The sequence below is a fragment of the Strigops habroptila genome, chromosome 10 (assembly GCF_004027225.2).
Source record: "Strigops habroptila isolate Jane chromosome 10, bStrHab1.2.pri, whole genome shotgun sequence".
NCBI classification, from domain to species: domain Eukaryota; kingdom Metazoa; phylum Chordata; class Aves; order Psittaciformes; family Psittacidae; genus Strigops; species Strigops habroptila.
The window spans coordinates 33,465,299-33,483,251 of NC_046359.1; the positions used below are offsets into that span (position 1 = coordinate 33,465,299).

Genomic DNA, 17,953 nt, shown 5'->3' on the forward strand with positions numbered 1-17,953 from the left:
CAGTAGCTGTTACCAAAGTTTATCTGTTTCTCTTTGCACTTTAATTTATAGCCCTTGTACTAGTCATTTTATTGCTTCAACGTCCGAGAGAACTTTTACAACTTGTGATTACTAAACTCAGAGAAACAAGAAAGCTTTTTGACCTGCCATGGAGTAATCATAGATCACATTGCTTCTTGGGAGAGGCATTCAATGTTTAACAGACTGTGGCAACTTTAATTTAACTGTGTGGAACCTGGACCAATGGATGGGAGTGGAAAAAAAAAAGTAATTCCAGACTCTTTCTGGCTCACATTTTAACTTGCCTGGTTTTAGTCTCCAAACGGCTGTCCTTGAAGTTCTGCCTTCCCACTGCTGAACTTGATGCTGTTCTTTCTTTGCAGTACGAGAGGACTGGAGCCTTTTATTTGCATATGGAAATAATTTTCCTTTACGTCAGAAATTATAGTTACATTACTCTTTATTAATCCTTTCATGGGGTGAGTCTTCTGAATGCTGTGCCATGAAAATAAGGCTCTTGACAATAGAGAAATTGTCCTGTCTTAATTACGAGTGTTGTTTTGTATTATAGGGGCTGTGGTCATGGACAAAGATTCAATTGTATTCAGTGTTAAAGCAGAGAATAAACAGATACCCTGTGTTTGAAAGAGTTTGTGATCTGAATTATGTGACCAGGAAACTCTGGAATTGGAAAATGAGATGAGAAAGTTTTGATACAATTTACACATTTTGCCCAATTACAGAATCATAAGCCAGCTAGGCGAGAGTTTAAAGGCTCCCACCTATTCTTAATCCACTCAAACAGAATTATTAAGTTATAAAGAAATGCTGAACTTGCCTTCAGGAAAAGAATTAGGACATTATTTTGAAAGCACCAAAGTTGTTCTGGTTTTTATGTCCCTTGATAAAATACAGATATATTTCCTGGATAGTAAGTTGCTTAGATCTGCTGGGGTTTTGTGTACCAATGTGTACGTGCAAATTCCAGCAGAAAAAAAGAGGATTAAAACACAAGCTGAAGAGTTTGCCTTTTTCAATGCAAATGGGGACAATTTCAGTTGCTCTGCGCATGTGCCACATGCCGGCAGCACCCTGGGCTTGGCCGACACATGCCTGCTCCCTGCTCCTGCATCTCAGGAAGCCTGGTGCTCTTGGTAGCTGGAACAAATGGCTCCAGCGTCATGTTGGTACACAGGAGTCCTGTTTATTAGAGCTCTTTGCAGAATACAGCATGAAGAAACAGAACAGGTACAACTGGGTGATGAATAACCATGGTTATTAAATACTTGCCAAGACAAAATACAATAGAATATGGTGGATGACGTCAGAAGGTTAAAAGAAACACACTGAAAGGAGTACTGTACGTCTCCTTTCCCTTTTGCACAAAATATGCCCTCAGAGTTTTGAGTTATGGATGTTGAGAGATACATCCTTCATCACTCACCATTTTGTGACATGATGGTGAAGACCTAATGTGTTCTGTATCATCTATTTATTTTGACAACGTAATTGAACTCTTCAGATAAGGTTACTTGGTTTCATTTACAGCCAGCAGAGAAGTGCCAATCCTTGAAGATAAATCTTAAAGTATTCCACTGTCTGCTTGGAATTAAAGTTCATAGAGGATATCTCAGTCTATTTACAGTAGAAATGAACAGCAAGTTCAAACTTATGTCCCCAGAACTTGACGCAGATGTGGTGCTGCAGAGCACCTGGCTGCTATGTAGTATGCAGCAGCAGCATGTTGAAACATGCCATGTTTGCTGGCAGCCTTCATATTCTTCTACCCTTTGCTGTATTGGTCTAGTCAGCACTTCTTGTTCACTACATAATTTCCAAATGATTTTTTTTTCTTCTTTTTCCTGAATTTCTCAGGACCTGAGAATAACTCCGGCTTCTGGACTTCAGTATGAGAAAACCCTGCTGTATGCTCGGAAGTTCAAGTAAACAAAGCTGACAGCAATTTTCCTGCCCATTCATCCATCAGCGACATACACTGCAGTGGCACTGGACCATCTGTAGTTGTAATCATACTGTAATATTTGTCAAAAGCAAGGATTTAGCTGTAAGGCGCCTTCCCAGTATCCTTACTTGCCATCTCAAGTAGCAAACAGATAAGCCACACTCAGTCTGTTATGCTTAGTCCAGGCACCATGATGCCACAATTCATCTAAACTCATCTAAATTCTTACTCTCTTCCCACATAACCCCCATCAGGTTTCTGGTGATAGATGTGGGTTCAAGTGGTTTATGTTCCTTTTTAATTTACTGAAACTTGTGTGACTTGCTACACTCTCTATTCTGAAACAGTTAACCACATACCCAAAGTTTGCATGTTAGCCAAATGCTTCAGTTTTGTTATGGTCTTTGTGAATGGAGCTCTCAGCCTGTGTGCATTTCATCTAGAACATACTTGATTGAGAGGCCAGGTTCTCCTAGGCAATGTCAGGAGTCATCCCTACAACAAAGAGAGGCTTTTTCATTTCACACTCTACAATAAATAGGAAAAATCTATAATTGAAAAACACATATCTTATTATGAACAATGATCTGTATTTAGAAGAACCAGTGGTTCTTCACCATCACTCTGAAAAGAAATACCAGATGTCATTCCTATGGTACTTTATCTTTCTTAAAGAAATAATAAAGTTTACTGGAAAAGATAACAGAGGCCAAAGGCATTTATTTTCCTACCTCACTAATATTGAAAGATTAAAAAGAAAGTATGTATATATAATTTACTAAAATATTAGCCCTGTGCTTTTCTTTGGTGATGCTTCTTAACCTACCTGTAAACAACTCAATCACTCAAAAATTTTAAGTCCTTTTTTCATTTAAAGGAAGCAAACTGCTCTGCAGCTGCCTTTTTGGACCAGGTACTGGATAGCTGTGTACTACATATATATATATTTTTGATATATATATATATGTATATATATAAAAAATCGAGTTCCACTGCATTAATGGACTCCCTCCCCTCCCCTATAATATTTTGTAAGAATCCCAGGTCTTTCAAACCTAGGTCTGATTCATTACAGATATATAGATACAGATAAAAATCAGTTCTAACTGTGATAACAGTTTTGGAAGTGTTCAAGACCAGGTTGGATGGGGCTTTGATTAACCTGATATTAGTGGAAGGTGTCCCTGCCTGTGGCAGGGGGTTGGAACTAGATGAGCTTTAAAGTCCCTTCCAACCCAAACCATTCTATAATCTATAAAGATGAAGAGTAGCTAAACTGATTTAATGTCCACCTATAGGAAGGATTAGGAATTAAGTACAACATGAAATCCAACGTATTCTACTAGACAAATGCTGCATTGTCTCAGTTTAAATTGCTGGTGGTGAAACACTGCCCCCTGATGTCCCACAAGCTAGTTGGAAACCAGAAAGCTACATTCTTCCGGATATCCTTGGATTAATTGTTCAATGACCTTCTGCAAACTGTAGTTATTAACAAGGCAAGTTGATAATCAGTTAAGTCCACTATATCATGCAGAGGATTTAGAGTGAGGTAAAGTTCTGTTTCCTTATTGTCACTGTGTTCAGGCATCTACCTTTCCCACATCGATGTTTCTCCATGATGCCTCCAGGTTGAATCCTTGAGTTATCCCCATCACGACAATCCTACCTCAGACCACAGAGCCCCGCAGGAAAGAAGGGTAAAGTTTTAGACTTTTTCCACAGCTTTTTCCTCACAACTTCAGGCTGAGCCAGGGTTATGCAGCTGGTCTGTATCACACCAGAGCCCTGGGAGCCAGGGGACAGTACAGTAGGGGTTAGCGAGTCACAATACCTGTTGAATAACTTGATTGTAACACATATTTGAGAGCAAGAAGAAAAATAATAAAATATTTTAATATTTTGTTGCAGATCCACCAGCTCAAAAAAAAAAAGAAAAAAAAAAAGGGGGGAGAACTACAGGGTAAAAAAATCCCAACATACAAACCCTGGAAAAGGTCTGTGTGGATAAAAACTACATTGTAAGCCACTTTCTATGGATAAGCCAAGGAATACAAAGATGAAGGTGTCAAGAATAAGAAAGCACAATTATCACTGCAGTTTTATCTCTTGCAGTAGGGCAAAAAAAATATGTCAGACGCTTGTTTCCTAGTCTGAATGGCTTAGTTATGTGAAGGTTTCTGTAACTTATCCTTTCTTTGTTTTCCAGAGTTATCAAATGAATGGTAATTGAGGTGTGCTTTGATTTCCTTAGATGAAAGCGTTATGCAGAAATAAAGAACAGTTTGATGCAGGGTAACTCAACCTCAATACTCAACATGTATATGAAGAGATAACCTCAAAGAAACAGACTTTTACTCAACTCAAATTATTTGGTATTATCTCCACCCTGCTGCTCCATTTCGCGATTTCAGGCTGTTCCATACAGAGATGTTGTTAGTTTGGACATTTACCACTTGAGGTGTCTTTCCTCTCTCTAGAGAACACTATCAGAAACTTGGTATGACCTTTCCCTGAATATGCTCACTAACTCAGAGCACCTGAATAAAGATATCTAGCAAGTTCTTGATAAAAGATGAGGAAGGAATGAAGAGGCCTCTTTTCTCATTACCATGACCAATGCGACTTAGTTACTGGCCTGTACAGGGGGAAACAATGAAATTTGGTGTATTTATTGCCATCTTCCTAGAATAAATCTTTAGCTCTTATAACAAAAGACAACAGTAAGATTCCACAGTGACTCTTACTAGCGAAGGGGGTTTTTAATTCTTGCTACTACATTTCAATAGACTGCCTTAGACTAATTGCATAATATATGTGGAAGAGTAACATTAGGGTATATTGCACCTGTATTTTTAATGACCTTTAAGGTTAGGTATGCCTTCTCCCTCATGTCCTATGTCTTCTGGAGGGATGTTTACACTCCTGGGGAGATGTTTTAAGGAAGCTTTTACAATGCTGCCGGGAGGTGAGAGATGAAGGTCAAGTTTGCTAATAGAATCACAGAATGGGCTGGAAGGGACCTTCAAAGCTCATCCAGTCCAACCCCCTGCAATGAGCAGGGACATCTCCAACTAGATCAGGTTGCCCAGAACCACATCCAGCCTGGCCTTGAATGTCTCCAGGGATGGCGCATCCAGCACCTCTCTGGGCCACCTGCGCTCAGAGGTCGCACTCGTCCTCACGTCCAGCCCCAATCTCCCCTCTTTTAGTTTAAAACCGTTGCCGCCCCCTTCCCGCTCACACCGGGGCCGCTCACCCGCTCGGGGCGGCCGGACACGCCGGTTTCGAGGCTCACTCACCTCATTCCGTGAGCGGCGCAGGCCCCGCTCGCAGCTCGAGCAGCACTGTGAGGCCTCCGGAACCCCGCAGCGAGGGCACCACCTCAACCGCTCCTCCGGCAACACGCCCGCCCGCCGAGCAACTGCCGCGCCCTTCTCTGATTGGCGGGCGGGCTCCGCCGGAGGGAAGAGTGCCCTGCCGCCCGATTGGCTGAGGCGGCTGCATCGCGCGCTCCGGTTGGCTGCGAGAGGCGCCATTTCGAGCTGCGCGGCGGGGAGGCTGTGGCGTGAGGGGACGGCTGCTGAGGGGCGGGGAGGGGAGCGGGGCTGTGCCGGAACCTCCGGCCCGCCTGCGGGGAACCGAAACATCGCGATCGCATCCCTACCTGGGGGGCTTCTCTGGGGTTTATGCGGCCCTAGTAGCCGGAGAGCCGGGTAGGCTGCTGTGACCTGGCCTCAGGCAGCCCTGTGCTCTGTGGAGGGACCCACTGAAGAAGTAAACGCGTTTACTCCTGTCTAAACATCCCTTTCTTCACACTACATTTGTCATCTTCTTGATTTTTACAGTTACAAATACATCAGGTTTGTTTCCTTGGTTATGCCTTTGGTATGTCCTACTCGAGGGTTAAGTTTTATTCCCAATGGCCATAAGCAAATGTTAAAAAAATCAGGGTTCTGCTGCACTGATTCTATTAACGTTCTTTAAAAAATGCACAATCACAAATTGGAGGGGAGGAATAGAGATTTTTTGGTAGACCTAAGTAAGCTGTGAGGGGCTATGCTGATCTGGGTTTTTTCCCATTATTCAAAAGTTTGAATGGAAAAAGATAGATGGAAGGCTCCTTCCACTAAAAAAAAAAAAAGTTTTACCAAATTAGAACCAAATTAAATCTACATCGCTGGCTTAGGGCACCAGACTTGCATAATTAGTACTGAATGCAGTTAATTTTTGTATCACCTGACATGCAAGCCTTACCAAAACACTTCATTTACACAAAAGAAATAATGAGAACTACTGCTCAGACTATTTTTGCAGTTAATTTCTTCTTCTTTTAACAGAAGCCTTTACTTACCAAAATGAAGCAGAATCTGGTGTGTCAGACACCTCCCACCGTCACTGTCCGCGTTAAATCCAGTGCATCCAGATCACATCAGCAAAAACACCTTATTCGACTGAAGTGGCCTTCTCTTAAAGACCATGAAGAAAAACGTGAAAAAAAGGCTTCTACTCGTAAAGATAAATGTCCCAAGGGACCATGTCTGGTTATTCAGCGCCAGGAAATGACAGCTTTCTTTAAATTATTTGGTAGGCTACTAATGATAAATACCAATGTATTGACAGAACAGTGGGAAACTACTAAGTTTTCTAAACTCAGTAATTTGGAGAGCGTTTTTCACATAAATACTAATGACCATGGCTTTGTCTAAATGTATTTTGTTGATATATTGTAGTATATAAATATTTAAAGGAAAGTTAAAAATTCATGAAGGGCTTGCAACCTGATGAAAAAGTATCTTTTTAAATGACAAGGAAACAGAGGTGGTAGGATACATCCTTTTACAATCACTTCCCTTTCCGATTTTCTCTTATATTTCAACAAATACATGTAAAACAACATACATCTTGTTTTACACAAGGCTTAAAAAAGGCTGGGCTCCCACTCTTACAAACATGTTATTTATTGTGGGAATAAGCATTTAGGGGGAGAAGTGGAATGGGAAGAAAATCTGAGCAGTATCTCTGCATCTCTTTTGCATTTGTGTCTCTTTCATACACGAGTTTGTATTTATTTAATTTAGTGAAGAGATTTAATAACAGTGGAAGAGTTCACTTGGGTTTTATTTGAACTTTGAATACAGAAGACAATCAGAGTGAGTTAATGGAAACTCTGTTATAGTACATGTTCACAGACAGTGATGCACTGACCACAGATAACCAAGCACGTATTGCCTTAAAAAGGCTGTCAGACCATCAGGGTGCAGAGATCTCAGCAGTCTGTAGGTCATCAGAAATAATGGTATGCTGTTAGATGGAACTATTTAATGCAGGAAGAGTTTTTTAATTCCTACTCTTCCTCCCCTCAGTTTCTCTGCTCCCTACTGGTGGGTCTAGCTTCTTTCTGTTTATCTGGCTTAATACCAGGACTGTCTGTAATTACAAATACTTTCTAGCAAAAATAATTCTGGTGTTTGAAATGCTACAACTTTCTTTTGTTGCAGATGATGACCTAATCCAAGACTTCCTTTGGATGGACTGTTGCTGTAAAATTGCAGACAAGGTAACTGTATTTCCTTGTCATTTAATACAGCAAACATTGAGTGAAAAATCTGCCCTTAATCACTTGATACCATAATGCAAATACAGACCATCATTTTTTTCTAATTATTTATATGGAAGCTTCAAGAAACTCAATTTATGCTTTACTCCTTGTTAAAAAATTACAAAAAAATCTCGGTGCAAGATACATGTGTGAAACATTTTAGGAAATTATATGCTGAAATAATATATTGATACTTCATTTTACATTTCCAAACAGTATCTCTTGGCAATGACTTTCGTTTATTTCAAGAGGGCTAACTTCACAATAAATGAGCACACCAGAATCAATTTCTTTGTTGCTCTGTAAGTACTTTTAAATTCTCTGGTTCTATTAGTATAAGCTTGGCATGATTTTATCCCTTTGTTTATGCCACTGATAGTTTATGGTATATGACGAGACTTCTTACACAAGTGTGTAGCTGTTTGGGTTCTATATGAAGTATAGAAACATAATCTACATACTATATCTAAACAATGCAAATGAAACATTCTTCCTCTGATACCACCTGTGTGGAACAGGCTTGAGAAGCAGCAAGGGGATGCTTGTGTTGGTACAGTGATACACTGCATGGCATCCTGCCTACCAAACTAAGCCTGTGAACTTTGAACAAGAAGCACATGGAGGACAATACATGGCAACATCTACGTGGCTCATACTGCCTGTTACAAGACCCTATTTTGTATCTTTGGCAGCCTTTAAGTCATTTGTACTGAAATGTTTCATCATGATATGCACCTCGGGAGTAACTTTTTATTATTCTGTCACCGTGATTCAAGTCAACTGTGAAACTGTTGCTAGACAATTTCTGAGACCTTTTGTGAACAGTTCTAAAACTGCTATACTTTGAAAGAGAGGTGCAGTCAGTAACCTGCCTTTACCAAGCCAATGTAATCTCTCAATACTTGGCTGTACCTTCAGAGTGATTCAGTATTTTCTTTCAGAAGAGCGAGAGGATTAGAAAGGGAGAAAGGGTCTGTCGGGGAGGGGAACTAGAGGGACAACCCAGAACCAGAAGCAGCACAGAGTGAAGCAAGGGAGAAATATAGACATTATAAAACTCCTTTAAGGTTTTAATTCATACAAGAATGGAGACCTTATTTAGTTGATTACTGCTAATTTAATGTGAGCAACATAATTTTCCAAGAATAGCTAAAAATCCATAAAGTAGAAGATGCAAAGTTTAACATTTCATGAGATAGTTTAAACACTAGAGAATCAGTCAGAAACCGTTCAATTTTAGTGCAAGGATACCTTGTGAGACTGGAGAAAGCTGTCAGGATGTGTTAGTTCTTGCATTATCTACTCATTTAGGAGCCTCTAGGGTAAAGTAATTTTTTTAAGAGTTTAAGTTTGTATTTACCCAAAGGATGCATATGGAACTTTCTGTAAAACAGAAACAAACACTACTCCAGAGAGAAGGCTGTATTTTGTTAGTGGTTACTCTCACAATACTAGGAAAAAGAATGACTTTAATATTATGTCTTTTGATATTAGAAATCATACTAATATAGCGATTTAAGATTGAATAATATTTACAACCACAAACATATATATGTTTGAAGGTATCTGGCAAATACAGTTGAAGAAGATGATGAAGAATCAAAGTATGACATTTTCCCATGGGCTTTGGGAAAAGCCTGGAGAAAGCTCTTCCCTGATTTCTTAAAGTTAAAAGATGAACTGTGGAGTAGAATTGACTACAGGGCTATTGTAAGCAGACGCTGCTGTGAAGAGGTAGGGAGGGTTTTAATCTTGTAGGTGCTGAAAGTACAACAGTTAATACCAGCCAACAGTCTAGCTCTGTCCATATCATTTCTTCCTTACAGTGTGTAGACAAGCCATGGGAAAGAAAAGATGCAGCTGAAGTGTAACAGTCCATTTATCCTCTATCATTTATTTTTCTTCTGCATTTAAAATACATTATTTAAAACTATGCTTTTAAAGTAAACTAGAATATTTTACACTGCACTACTGCTAAAAGGCTAAAAGTGAAGTTTTTATTGACTAGAATCTTTCTGCTTTATGCATAATTTTTATTTTAAATTTACCATTGGTTGTTTCCCTTCATTCACCTGAAAAATACTTCTGTGTGTGCGTATGTGCTTTACAAATTACAAGTTTGTACATAAGTAAAACCTTCAAATAAAAATCCCAGCACCTCCGGTGAAATTTTAATCCCTTCAAAATGAATAATGTAACTTTAATTGACTTTTTAAGGTAAGGGTTTTTCACTGCATTTAAAAAAGAGAAACAGAAGGACGCACTTTTAACATTCTCTACTATAAATGCAGTGTAACAACCCGCATTTTCGAAACGTATTAGGAGGGAAAAAAGATATTCCTCACTTTTCAGGTGGAATGTATTTGTCTGGAAAAGCCCCGTCATGTTCTAAGAACATAATGTTTATACAGATGGTAGAAAAGAAAATCTCACGTAGTCTAGAATCCCATCTCTGAGGATAGAATGAGATGCTGATGGGAAAAGTGCAAGGAACAAGGCCAACGCATAATGCTTTTCCCAGCACACCCTCCCAGCTGCCAACAGTCATTAGTTCATCATGCTGTGAACCAGAAGATCCTTCTACTTGATGTTTAGTATTAGTAAAAAACACCATCTTCTGTCCAACATAGGAAGCGTAAGCTGGTATTTGTGATGAGTCACATGAATATACAAGGCTGTCAACTGTTGTGTTTCCACATCTGATTCACAACTGGTTTATTTGCTCATGCCTAAGGTAGCAAACTTTCTAGTGAGACAGAAGCAGATAGACAAGATGATCCCCATTTCAGCTACGTAGCATTTATTCTCTGCCATATGTGAATTGGATCCCTTGTTTTCCCGTTGTGGTTTCTGATCTAATGGCTGTTCGGTAGGTGATGGCTATTGCTCCAACACATTACGCGTGGCAGCGAGAGCGTTCCATACATCACAGCGGAGCTGTGAGAAACTACAATGACGATGAAGCACAGCTGCCCCGAGGACCTAGTGCTACTCCTGCAGACTGCCTGCTTTGTGGTAAGAAAGGAAGATTTGTACGGCTAGGATTATCATCATCTTCCTCCTCAGCTACTGACACTTTGGAGATGATGGAATTACATTCATCCCAGAATCTGAAGGACACCGCTGCAACTGAAAAAATGCTCTTTGACTCTCCTTCAAATTACACCCAAGGTATAGTTTCAATATTGCAAATAATTTTCAATTAATTTAGGCAACCGAGGCCATATTTGCCCTTCAGACTGTAGGGACTACTGTGTCCTTGGCATGGCAAGGCATGATCTCTCTGTGTAAGCTGGCATCCCTGTTACAAACGCAGTTACCTTGGCAGAACTGTGCCTTTACTGCCACAGTTTTCATTTTCACATCTTGTCTCCCGATTTCCCAAAGTACCACCTGTTTTGTATTATGAGTCTCTTCAAATTGCCTTTATCTACTACAGTAGATTTTGGGTTTCATTCAGTCTAGGCACTATTACTATTCCTGCATTAGAAAGTAAATTGAGAATCCTATTTTAAACACTTAGGATTGGCTGGAAGCAGCAATGAAAATAATGGAGTGTGTCACATGAGTTAAAAGGCTGCTGTTGAGAGCACTGTTTTTAGAAAGAGCAGGCTGCTCGGTTGCTGTCTTCAGTTTGGACACGTTAAATCACAACTCACATTTTCCTTTAAGTGTATCTCACTGTTGATAGAGTTTATACAAGATTTCCTTTGAGACTGGGGTATAAGTATAAAGCAATACAAGAATTTAATGTGAAAACTGTTCTATGTAATTGAATCTTCGCGTATTAATCTACTCCAAATAGTGTTCTGAGCCTTTGTATGAGAAGCCTCCATTACATACAGCAGTTACGGGGCAAACGCTCATAATTTAATTATTAAGAGTAGAACGCACCTGAGATGTAAACTTCCTGGGAGAGTTCTGCAAAGGTACTTTCATGCACTTAACCACTGCAGCCTTCTTAGCATCCTTATTTAATATGGGGGTCCAGTTATTTATAGCTCTATTTTTCATTTGCATGTGTTCTAATTAGCATCGAAATTTTCACTATGATAGCTGGTTGTGTTACTACTTTTGACAGCTTCAGTACAACTGTGATTCTCAAGGAATCCCTCAACTTTGAAAAATTTGGCATTCGAATCTTCCCTGAGATACAGAACAAGTCAGGTGTCTACAACACATCATTTAATAAATTGAATGTGTTAAGTGTGTGGTGATGTTTATGTGGAGACTTACGTGAGACCCTAAAAGACTTAAAAATCTATTTATTACTTGAGGGATCTTGCTTTTGATATCTGAGAAAGGTCAGAAAAAAAAATGTTTGACTCTTTGGGAATGCTTTCTATAAAGCAAAGTTCACAGATAACCAGGCGGCTTTCAGCATGGGTGCTGGAAGTGAACCAAAGCTCTGTGTGTCATCAATGGGTCTTTTTCTTGAAATAAGCACAGCTTTATCAAGAGAACAACCTCAGTGTGTTTTTGTTTCTCTTACAGTTGTGCTTTAAGAACATTGTTCTTAAAGAAACTGACAGCCACCAGTTGGTAGCCAGTGAAGTCAGAAACAGTTTCACTTGCATTTCAAAGGACAGACTTTGATCCATTATGTTCTAGCTCAATTTTTTTCTCCTTATTTCTGGTAGACTGTCAGAGCCTGTCCAGCAAAAGGAGACCAGGTAGCACCTGGAAGCAAGACAAATCCATGGAGTGGTTTACAAGCAATGAAGAATGAAATACACCTGCTGAGACAGAAACAGATACTGTGCTTTGCCGGACAACCTCTGTTGCATTACAGCACTATACCTGAATATTCTGTTAAAACTTCTCCCTTGAAATAGCGGGTGAGGTTTCAAACTTTCTATACCACCAAAATCATAGCCATCATTACTTTAAAGTTATACAACTGGCAAAATGTAGCAGCTACTTTGTAACATTTTATTTTATTCTTATACAATACTCAGATTAGCAGCTGACATCCCAGCAGCATCAAGCATGCAGTGGTCCAAACTTTCTCAGCTTGATAAGGAATGCTAATTAAAAAACAAAACAAATTACTACTTCAGTATTTCAATATACAAAGATTATTTTATTATTATAAGTTTTACGGTTTTGTGATATAGTAATGTATGAAATGCTAATAAAAAACAATAGTATTTTTAACAGTAAAATACCACTAAAGATAAAAGAGCATTTTTAAGTGTCTTACCTGAATGAGCATCCTGCCAGGAAGACGGTCGAGCAATGTAAGGCACCGAGCAGTGTGTTTCAGTATCATCAGAAAGTGATTCTGTCAAAGAACATTCTTTTGTTAACTCTTTCCAACAAGTTCAAAACATAAAGCAGACTAGAGCTGCAATGAGCATGGGTTATTTTCCCCTGACATATTTTCATCTTCTTTTTGCTTCTGTTAAAGTGCTTTGTTGTCACCTATCAGCATATTCAGACCTCTCTGCTCTACTATGGATTTTGCAAATCTATTCTAGTATGAGGCATCTTTTTTGGATGAGCCAGAAGGGCACAATTATAAAACAGAGCACACTGGCAATATTTCTTCTATGGAATCCTTAAGCCCATCAGGGTCCTCTAAAGCAGGTACAGGATGAGTACAGAGGACTGAATTTTATTAGAAGCATCAGAGTTTGAAAACAGCGGAAGGGCGGTCATTCTTTATTTGCAGACTGCAACATTTCTATTTAGTCTAGATTTTTTTAATAAGATATTTAAACATAAACATTAACATGTCCTTTTTCAAATCTGACAAGGTCTAAGCTGGCAAAAAGCTTGTCTATTCTTTATAACAATCTCAGCTGACCTAAGAAAAAAAAAAATGCTGCCTCTCCCTACAAACTTTGCCATCATTATATCCCTGGATTATCAAATTGCATTAACAGGATCTCTCATTAGCAATAATGTTCTTACCATTGTATTCACCTTCTGTAAGAACTACTTGATCCTGAATGTAGTTTTCTTCATATTCCTTTTGAGGTGTTTCTTCAATATTTTCTAGAGTTTCCACCGCTTGGCTTGATTTGAAATTCTTGATTTTAGCAGGGAGCACCAACCAGTCTCTGTGAGTTACCTCAATGATCTTTTCACACAGAAAAGGGAGCCTGGAGGTCCGTATTCTGTCTAAAAGGTCAATAACCTGTGTGATGCTTTTGAAGAAATGCAAAGGATAAAGTAGTATTTCGAGAACTCAAACCATACACCGTTATTCTCAATTCTGCTGCCTTTGTCACGTTTGTTGTAACCTCTACCTTTGAGGTTACATGAATCCTTCAATTTTAGGGTAAAGGAGCTAGTAAGCTGACTACTTGATTTGGAAAGCAGTAGTTGTTTTGAGGATATGTAAGTGCAAACTTTCACTGACCATAATGAGAACGTTCCCAAAGTAAAGGCCAGAGGATTTGGCCAAGTGTAATTTATACTGAGTGCAACTCCCAAAAAACCCAAAAAAACCCCACAATTTCATTAAACATTTCATTGGTGCTGGATGTATTTTCTTTTAAAGATGTTTGATTTTGTGACAATGTTCAATGCCCAAATTAACTGTGTAAGTGCCAGAAGTAAATACTTACTTTGCTAGATACACAGTACACACACCACCCTGTTTCAGACTCGGCTGTACAACAGGCAGAGCTGACTGAGGGTTAAGCATATCCAGAACTACCTGCAAGAGGAAGACACATGTTTTCCCATTAAATATTAATATATACCTATCATTTTTTTTCCCATAACAATGCTTGAAAACACAATGTTCATCTACGGAAATGAACGCATACAAGGCAGTATGTAATCACAAACCAGTTTTATTACTGCCTCTCAAAACCTCAGAGAAACACAGAGGTCCACAAAGTTACAAGACAAAGGCCTTGCTACTTCCAGATGAATCTGGAAACAGCAAGTAGCGTTTCCAGATTCATTCCAGTGCAGAAGTCCCGTGTTAACATTAAACTTCCTACTAATTCAATTCCATAATGCTGATAAACATTAATAAAAATGTTTAGAAGACTGCATTTGCCAACACCTTTGGGTATTTAGTTTTCAAATGTAAAAAAGTTCAAGCCCATCCTTATGATGAAGGGATCACACTGCATCCTCAGTGTCTAACTTGCTCTTTGTTTCAAGATTCAGAAAGCTTTTGTCTTTGGCAATTTATCCATCTTCTGCTAGAAAACTATTCAAACTGCAAACCAATGGGACAGGCAATATCTGATCTTCCCTGTTCAAGTTTTAAAAGAATGGTGTGTATGCTCTGTATTTTATTTCTTTGCTCAAAGCATTTAACACAATTGTAATTTGTTTAAAGTGTTGCTGTATGTAGATTTCCTGCTTTACATGGCAGAATGGTTAACAGCTGGCTGTTTTCCCTGGCAAAATCTGGATATGGAAAGCAGGACGGGAGAGCAAGCAATGGCATCCCTTAGTCTAACTTAGGCCTTCATTACCTTGTGCATTCTGTACAGCTGATAGCTAAGTGTTTACGTATTTATATTTTCAATAAGCTTATGTATTTTTCTTAATGTTTGAAATACATGCCTTAGTCAGAGACAAAATTATCCGTTTCTCCAAAATACAAAAAAAGTTTTTCTTTGCCTACAAGGCAGAAGTGATTAATGGTGGTATTTCTGTACTACAGTCTTGCATTTGGGATTCTGTAACTGAAGCCTTGAAAATACTTGTAACCTGACAAAACCAAAAAAATATCAGAATGTTTCTGTCACTGATGATCTGACTGCTTTTTCTCGCGTTCAACCAGATATAGGAATCCCACTGTGAGTGTGAGCAGCTCGAGGAGGTTTGAATTTATGCAGAGAAGATAAATGTCAAATGAGGGGATTTTCGGGACTTACTGCGTCAAGTGTTAGCGATTTCATATCCATAGCTGCTGTTGAAATGTCTTTAAGAATGAAATCCACATTATCTGGCCACTCTTCCATATGTCCTATTTTCCATGCAGCACACCAGTGCCTGTAATTCTTCTTAGCTAAACTATGGTGATCATCTCTGATTTCATAACTTATAACACGTCCTTTGGGCCCAACTGAAAACAAAGACACCAGACTTAATGCTTTTCCCCCGTAATAAAGAATTATAAAAAAGTAGTATCAGAAGTACACCTTTAAATTTCAACTTCAGTTTAGGGAACAATCCCATATGAAATGATCGGTTACAATTTATTTTTTCTTTACATTTAAAATCAACACATGCAAATAAAGTGCTGGGTTAGTTCTTTTACAGACTGAAATCCATCAACCCACAGGTGAAATAAAGCACAGCTGTAGTACTACAAACTGTTCCCTAGATGTCCTCCCAAAGCAACTCCTGCAGCAGAAGATGACTTGAGCATCTGTGGCCCTCCCCGTAAATCTATGATTCTCCTGCTGGAGCTACCAGAGGTACAGCTGAGGAAGCTGCAACATTGGTCACTACAGACACTAACGCTTCCGTTGTTAGCAAGGTTTGAAACCGTTGGGTTTAGATTTGTTTGACAACCCTCATTTTCACACAGTTTTGCCATTTTCCCTGCACATTTCGTTCTTCTTAGGGTTGGGGAAAGGCTGAGAAACCCCCCCAGACCTGCTTACTGATCTCAGCCCCAGAGACAAGTTTTCAAGTGGACTCTTTAATTTACACAGGCTTGTGTTATTTTCCTGTTATTGTTTGTAATAAAAACAAACTGTAATAAAATAATTTATTACTGGTTTTAAGTATAAATTTCCTACCTAGAAATCTATGATTTGAGTCCAATACACAATGTCCATAAAGAAAGTGTTACTGGGATATCCAGGCACAGAGAATAAGGTGTGCCTTGCTGTAGTATTTGACCCTTGTATGACTCTGATTTCTAAACCTACTATTAGCTTCTCTTTCTCCTTGCTACTTTGTAAAGGGAGAAAGCAGCTGTCAGCTATCAGCAGCTCAGCAGGTGAGGCTCTGTGGCTTTGTTGGACATTTCAGATGGGAGTCACCAGGCTCCTTCCCTTACCCACATGATCCAACTGTGAATCCATTCAAAAATGTGTCGTGTCCCCCCCCCCGCCCAGTCCTGCATCCAGCTCTGGGGCCCCCAACACAAGAGGGATGGGAGCTGTTGGAGTGAGTCCAGAGGAGGCCACAGAGATGCTCTGAGGGTTGGAGCAGCTCTGCTCTGGAGACAGGCTGAGAGAGCTGGGCTTGATCAGCCTAGAGAAGAGAAGGCTCTGGGGAGACCTTGGAGCAGCTTCCAGTGTCTAAATGGGCTGACGAGAAACCTGGAGAGGGACTTCTGACAAGGGCCTGTAGGGACAGGACAAGGGGGAATGGGTTTGAACTGAAAGAGGGGAGATTTAGATTAGGTATTAAGAAGAAATTCTTCCCTGTGAGTGTGGTGAGGCGCTGGCACAGGGTGCCCAGAGAAGCTGTGGCTGCCCCATCCCTGGCAGTGTTCAAGGCCAGGCTGGACGGGGCTTGGAGTCAACCTGGTCTCGTAGAAGGTGTCGCTGCCCGTGGCAGGGAGTTAGAACTAGATGAGCTTCAAGGTACCTTCCAACCCAAACTATTCTATGATCTACGAGACAACTGTGCTGCTTCTATGTATTGTATAACCAGCTTCTCACCTGCTTTTGACAGAAACAGGGTCAAAGCACCAGACCCGCTGCCAGCTTCCAAAACTGTGTCTCCCGGCTGGATATCCATCATCATTAACATAGCACTTATATCCTGCAGATGAGAAAACACCCGGCATGATATCAGTCTTGGAAACTAAAAGTGAGGTTCGGCCAGTGACTTCCCGGTCACCAGCCATCCCAGTGAGCAGCCAGTACCTTGGGATAAGCGATGGTGGGCCCCCGCGGCATCAGCAGCACATACTCTTCCAGCGAGGGTCGCTTCAGCAGTACCCGCGCTCCGGCCGACGTGCGCAACATTTGCCCGGGCATCTGCCCGATGATATCCCGGTGGGGCAGGAGTCCCCCATTGCTGGTCAACACCGAGCCCACCACCAGCCGGCACATCAGCTTCAGCGTCCTGTTGTACTTCCTCCTCATTTCCGCCAACACCAGTTCCCCAGCGCGGAAAGGGCCGGGCTGGGTTGCTGCCGCCTCAGGAGGAGCTGCCGCCTTCTCCTCAGCGGGAGCCTGAGGAGCCTCCGCGAACCGCCCCACCTCCGCCGCCTCCTCCGGCGGCAGCATCCTCCTCACCCTCTCCAGCGGCGATAACGACTTCTCCCATGCCCTTCTCCGAGGCTTCCCGCCGGGGCCCACCCCATCGCCGCTGGAGAAGGCGAAGGAGGCGGCTCTCCTCAGCCCGCCACAAACCCTCATGAGGGGGAGACGCGGAAAAGGAGCCGCTCAACGACCGCCCCGCGCGCCTGCGCCGCGCACAACGATGTGTCTGGGGCGTCATCGGCG

General features: G+C 40.7%; 2 protein-coding genes across 4 annotated transcripts; one reads left to right on the plus strand and one right to left on the minus strand.

The window, feature by feature from the left end:
- Nucleotides 1-1,182: 1,182 nt before the first annotated feature.
- On the minus strand, nt 1,183-17,929 carry TRMT61B (tRNA methyltransferase 61B). Of its 3 annotated transcripts, XM_030499128.1 has the most exons (8): nt 17,369-17,929; nt 17,162-17,264; nt 15,416-15,606; nt 14,141-14,232; nt 13,482-13,717; nt 12,769-12,849; nt 12,526-12,592; nt 1,183-3,655 (listed from the first exon to the last, which is right to left on the minus strand). In XM_030499128.1, the coding sequence occupies exons 1-7, from the start codon at nt 17,864-17,866 to the stop codon at nt 12,549-12,551; spliced, it is 1,245 nt and encodes a 414-aa protein (XP_030354988.1). In that variant the 5' UTR covers nt 17,867-17,929; the 3' UTR covers nt 1,183-3,655; nt 12,526-12,548. The 3 variants fall into 3 exon arrangements, with proteins under 3 accessions (XP_030354988.1, XP_030354989.1, XP_030354987.1); XM_030499129.1 differs by lacking the exon at nt 1,183-3,655 and having other exon boundaries at nt 6,830-12,592; nt 13,494-13,717; XM_030499127.1 differs by lacking the exon at nt 1,183-3,655 and having other exon boundaries at nt 6,830-12,592.
- Nucleotides 6,322-12,294, plus strand: SPDYA (speedy/RINGO cell cycle regulator family member A). The gene is made up of 6 exons (XM_030499132.1): nt 6,322-6,550; nt 7,465-7,523; nt 7,782-7,867; nt 9,128-9,299; nt 10,439-10,736; nt 12,206-12,294. The coding sequence occupies exons 1-6, from the start codon at nt 6,322-6,324 to the stop codon at nt 12,292-12,294; spliced, it is 933 nt and encodes a 310-aa protein (XP_030354992.1).
- Nucleotides 17,930-17,953: the final 24 nt, after the last annotated feature.